Source organism: Cetorhinus maximus, chromosome 19 (assembly GCF_964194155.1).
Source record: "Cetorhinus maximus chromosome 19, sCetMax3.hap1.1, whole genome shotgun sequence".
NCBI classification, from domain to species: Eukaryota; Metazoa; Chordata; class Chondrichthyes; order Lamniformes; family Cetorhinidae; genus Cetorhinus; species Cetorhinus maximus.
Genome location: NC_135897.1, coordinates 55,789,991 through 55,795,228, shown reverse-complemented (window position 1 = coordinate 55,795,228; position 5,238 = coordinate 55,789,991). Strand labels below are relative to the sequence as shown.

General features: G+C 42.7%; 1 protein-coding gene across 1 annotated transcript; it reads left to right on the top strand.

Annotated features, from left to right (window-relative positions):
- The first annotated feature begins 957 nt into the window (after positions 1-957).
- LOC144694075 (histone H2B type 1-A-like) lies at positions 958-3,558 on the top strand. Its single transcript, XM_078564434.1, has 2 exons — positions 958-981; positions 3,091-3,558. Exons 1-2 carry the CDS (start codon positions 958-960, stop codon positions 3,556-3,558), a joined length of 492 nt encoding a protein of 163 aa, XP_078420560.1.
- Positions 3,559-5,238: the final 1,680 nt, after the last annotated feature.

Sequence of the window (5,238 nt, the reverse complement as noted above, 5' to 3'; positions counted from 1 at the left end):
GCTGGTTAGCCCATTTAAAGTTAAGTCTGATAGAGTGTAACAGCTGCTATTGTACCAAGTGAAATGCTCTTACTGCACCAAGATGAAGAACTATGAAAAGGAATACTAAGCAGATCCCTACTGTGATATTCAAGGCCACAGTACAACACTTTGAAGCACCACATGGCTGGTGATATTTTTGCAGTAACTCACTGCGAAAAGAAAATGTTTTTATTTTTAACTAAAGATCTGGATTGTGTCTCTTCAAATCAGTTCACTGGTAGAATGTTACATTAGTTTGCGAAATGACCTAATCCAAAAATTATGCACTTGAAAAACAGAGATCAAATAACTGCCTAATTTGTTTTGGAAGAAAATCTTTTAAAGTCCATGCAATTAATGTATCCAGAAGGGAAGGGCATCAGTCACACATCTGTATCTGCAGTAAAGTAACCATTAACTGCCTCTAGATCATCTTGAACTTTCAATTATTATCTGCTAATTAATTTTTCAACAATCAATTGATTTAGAATTTCTGTGGCAAATGCTCTGCTCGTTGGTAATGAGGAATTTCTTCCCTTGCTTATTTAGCACCAGAACTATGTAGGTATTTTTGAAACCATACAAAGAAATGAGATCCATACAATGGAAGAGGTTTACTGCAGGTTGCAGAATAACAATTTTACCATGTTTGACAGAACAGGAACAATTTATAAATTGTAAGATAATCAGGCCAAATAAAGTCTGGTTATCCTGCAAACAAACACAAAATGGTTAATATGTTTTTGGTCTGCTGATTTGTCCATTTAAAAGCTGATAAAATTGTCCTGTTTTCTGCCCAGACAATGTAAACCCGAACTGAGAGGTCCAAAGCATTAAACTGAGCCCTGGGCCTTTACTAAATATTCTTGGTGAGCTGCCAGCACCTGCTGGGCCCCCAGGCAGCTCTCCCTTCACAGTGATTGAATTTTGGGCCACATGCCTCACAAGCAATGGCTTAAGGTGAGTCTAGGAGTGGCAATGAGTAATAAATTAAAAAAAACAATTTGACCCCAGGGCAGGAGATTGCCTTATTGATACATTTATTTGTCATGTTCCAAAGGCAAAAATGTTAAATCTGCACATTTTTCTGCTTGTAAATTGATAATAAAATCAATAAACCTTCAATGAATTTTCATCCTGGGGTCTCAAATCCACCAAATGGATGGAATGCAGGTCAGGAACCCACAAATGCTGGCAGTGGGATAAAAGGATGATTTTGAGGGAGGCGGTCAATTAAGAGGTCACCTGTGGGAGCCTTGCCCAATTAAACACAGTGGTTGGGCTGCTGGATGGCCAAAGAAAGGCCTTCCAACTGTCAAAGAATTGGCAGCTCTGCTGTCAGAGGCAGGGATACTGAAGGATGTGGAGTGGAGCAAAGGTGCATCCATTCCTGGTCATCAACCACAAATCAGGTAAGAAAACCAAGAGAACTTGGGAAAACCCTGCACAGTAATGGGCACAGCTGTGGTTGCAGCTGATTTTTCAGAGCGGAGGCTTCCAGATGGATTGGAGCCTCCAGCTCTGATGTTTGACACCCAGTGCTGGGAGGTTGCCATGGTTTCATGGATGGTTTCCTGATGTGATGGGCACCCTACTTGTCAGATTGAAAATCCGGGCAACATCTGGAGAGTGCCTGTAATTGCCTATTGGAGCTGGGCAGTTAACCATTCCCTCCATCAATCTGGTCCCTCCATAATCCCATGGAGGCAGAAACGTCTTGTGGAGTTGGCCTGATGGGATTTCCCTCCCAATTTCAGGCAATGCTACCTCCAGACCTACCACCAGGGGCCATTGAGAATTCAGCTTTTTTTAAAAACGCATAGATATCCAAGATGTTAGTTTAGAGCTTTTCTAACAATTCAGACCCTTAAATTTCATTGGTTAAGCAGACAGACAATTGGTTCAGTCTTCAACAAGGTCCCAGGTGTACCACTGTCAGCTTGCACTTCCAAAAATCTGTGGCGCAAAATCAATTGGAGTGGAAAGGTGAGGAAAGTAATCCAATGCCAAGTGCCCTGTTCCGACAAATCTAACAATAAAATGTTTTACATTTAGGGACTAATATAATGTTTTCTCTTCAACCAAGATAGTCTTACACCCATGAGTAAAGATAATTCAATCAGGCCATGATCTTCTATGTTTATCAGTTTGGCATTAATAATCTATGACAACCAGAATAGTTCCTCTAGAACATGTTGTCAAGATGTGTATTGACAGGTGGTAGGCTAATTCCTTGCTGGATACTACTGCTGTAATCAGTGCTGTCAACACTAAGAAAATAATAAGAGTAAGAATTCATAATCAGTAGGAGTGACATGGATGACAACATTTAGAGCTGAGTTTATTTTTATGAGTCAAATACATCAGAATAGGTCACTTTAGAAGCAGAGTGAACTCAATCCTATAAATCCTAACAGATTTGGCTATATTTCGATCACTCTCATCTGCCAAAGCCATCCACTGTTTCAGGAGCATTCTGCAGAGCAGGGGTATTCCACTATAGCAGTGACGGGCAACCTGGGCTAGTGAGTGAGCTGCATGAGAGGCCCTCCTTCATCTCAGTGGGCTGCAAGATTGAAATTGTGCATGTACACTAACCATGACCCCATGAATAAGAACTTGCGGGTTGTGCCGATTGTACCATAGTAGCATTTTGATTGGACGCAGAGGGAACACACAGCTCTCACAGTCAATGGTGTGTGCAATCAGCATGCACTTCACTTCATGTGCCCTTGATTTGTGTGTGTATCACTTCAATAATACTGGTAGGAAAAAAACCACGCGGACAGACAGCAGAAGAATCTGGCAACATTGCATGTGGGCATTGGTCAACATCATGACCACAGGCTGCACACAGAACCCTGATGGGCCGCAGGGTGCCGAAAATTGCACTATACTCCGCTACTAACCTTCTTACATTGCTCTCCCCACCTTCTAATTTCACCTCCACATGTGCAAGGCTTCTTTGTCCGGGCAGCATCTAGAGACTGCCTGTAATTAAGTTTTCTGTTAAGAAAGTACAATCAGCTGAGGCTTATTAATAGTTTGTGTATACTGATGTGTTACTAGTCTCCTGTTGACTTGAGTTGGTCCAAGTCGAGTGGAATTCCTGAGGTGGCGGCTGCGACAAAGGGCGATGTGTCCTGCAAGGCGTCGAAGCAGTTGCTGACTAAAGTCACCAAGAAGCCGCCCAAGAAGTGGAGGAAATCTCGCAAGCAGAGCTATTCCACTTACGTGTACAGGGTGTTGACCCAGGTCCACCCTTCCACCAGGAACTCGTTCAAGGCCATGAGTGTTATAAATTCCTTTGTTGTCAATATTTTCGAATGCATCGCCTCCGAGGCTTCACATCTCATTCACTACGACAAGCGCCACACCATCTCGGCCAGGGAGATCTGGAGCGTTGCCCGCCTCATGCTGTCAGGGGAATTGGTCAAACGCGCCGTCTCCGAAGGCACCAAAGTGGTCACAAAATACACCAACACCGTTTTGGTCGATCACCCTAAAGATTATAAAAAACACAATATGTCATTGTGATGAAACTGTTCAACATTATTGGTCACCACAGGGTGACACAATCAAAATAAGCTTCAGAGTGGAAGTTTTCCAGTTGCCTTCATTTCAGTGCAAATGGGAGAGATGTATCATAGGCAGCTATCATCTGTGTTACCTATCATTCTAATATCTAATATGAATTTCCCTAAGTACTTCCTATATTAAACAGCTTAGAGACCCTGACACACTTAGTCCTGAATCCACATCTCTCTCCAATTTCTCTTCCATCTCTGCTCATGCACTTTTGAGCTCATGTTGATCATAAGACACACTTCCTGCACCCTCGGTCCCGTTTCCCACTAGATCGGTGACCATTCCTTGTCCCTATGCAAGCTAAGATTAAGTGATTTTGTCTGCTCGGGCACTGTTCTTCTTACTTTCAAAACTGCTGTCATCATCCCCTCTTCAAAAATTCTACTCTCAACTCCTCTGACCTTTTAAACTATTGCTCCAGATACAACTTTTCTTTCTTCTCCAAAGTCCTTGAATGTATTGTCATCTTTAACATCCATGCCCATGTCTCCCATCATTCTCCTGTTCAAATCTCCCCTACCAATCTCCTTCCCCTGCCACAGCACGGATACAGCACAATGCAAAGTTATAAATTAATTTCCCCATAACTTCAACACCTTGCATTTATATAGTAGTGCCTTTAACATAATAAAATGTCCCAAGGCACTTCACAGGGGAATTATAAAATAAGATATGACACCAAGCTACATAACGGCGTGAAGGTGACCAAAATCTTGGTCAAAGGGATACGTTTTAAGCAGCATCATAGAGGGCAGCAAAGTAGAGAGGCAGAGATGTTTAGGGAGGAAATTCCAAAGTTTAGGGCTTAGTTGCTGTTCTCCGTAACTGTTACTGTCGTGGAGTATTCTCAATCAACCAGCCTCCTCCGATGTCTCTCTTCGTGTCTCACTCAGTGGGATCATCCTCATTTGGTTCCATGCTTCCCGATCCAATCATTGTAGAAGCATCACTAGCAATGGCTTCCCTTCCTGCCCCAAAACCATTGCATCTGAAGTCTCCTGAGGTTCTATCTTTGTGCCTGTCCTTTTCTTCATCTCCATGCTGCCCGTTGGCAATACTTTTATCAAAAATAATACACGAATGATACCAGGCTCTAGCCCTCTCTATCAGCCATTCCACTGCACCTGTGATCTCAGACTGCTTGTTCTTTGGATGAGCTACAATTCCAACACACACACACCCTTCCAGGACCCAGCAAGCTACCTGGGAAAGCCCAGAAGGCAATCTGTAGCTCGCTGTTTCATGTAAATAAATCCCAAGGCCCAAGATTGAGTGTGGATCTGGCCTATCTGTTTTGATGAAGGAATTATTCCCTTTGTCCAGATTGTGATGGGCAGGCTAGCACAGATCATTTTCTAAGCTATAGGATGTGGACATAAACCAGTTCAAAACAACCATCCTAATACATTGAAACAGTTAGTGCCCAGTTGCCAGGCAACCGGAAAACTTCCACTCTGCAGCTCATTTCGATTGTGTCACCCTGTGGTGACCAATAATGTTGAAGAGTTTCATCACAATGACATGTAGTGTTCAAACAGGAACCTAGTAACACACAAATATACACAAGCTATTAATAAGCCTCAGCTGGTTGTATTAACCTAACAGAAAACATCAAGAATAAGTTCGGGA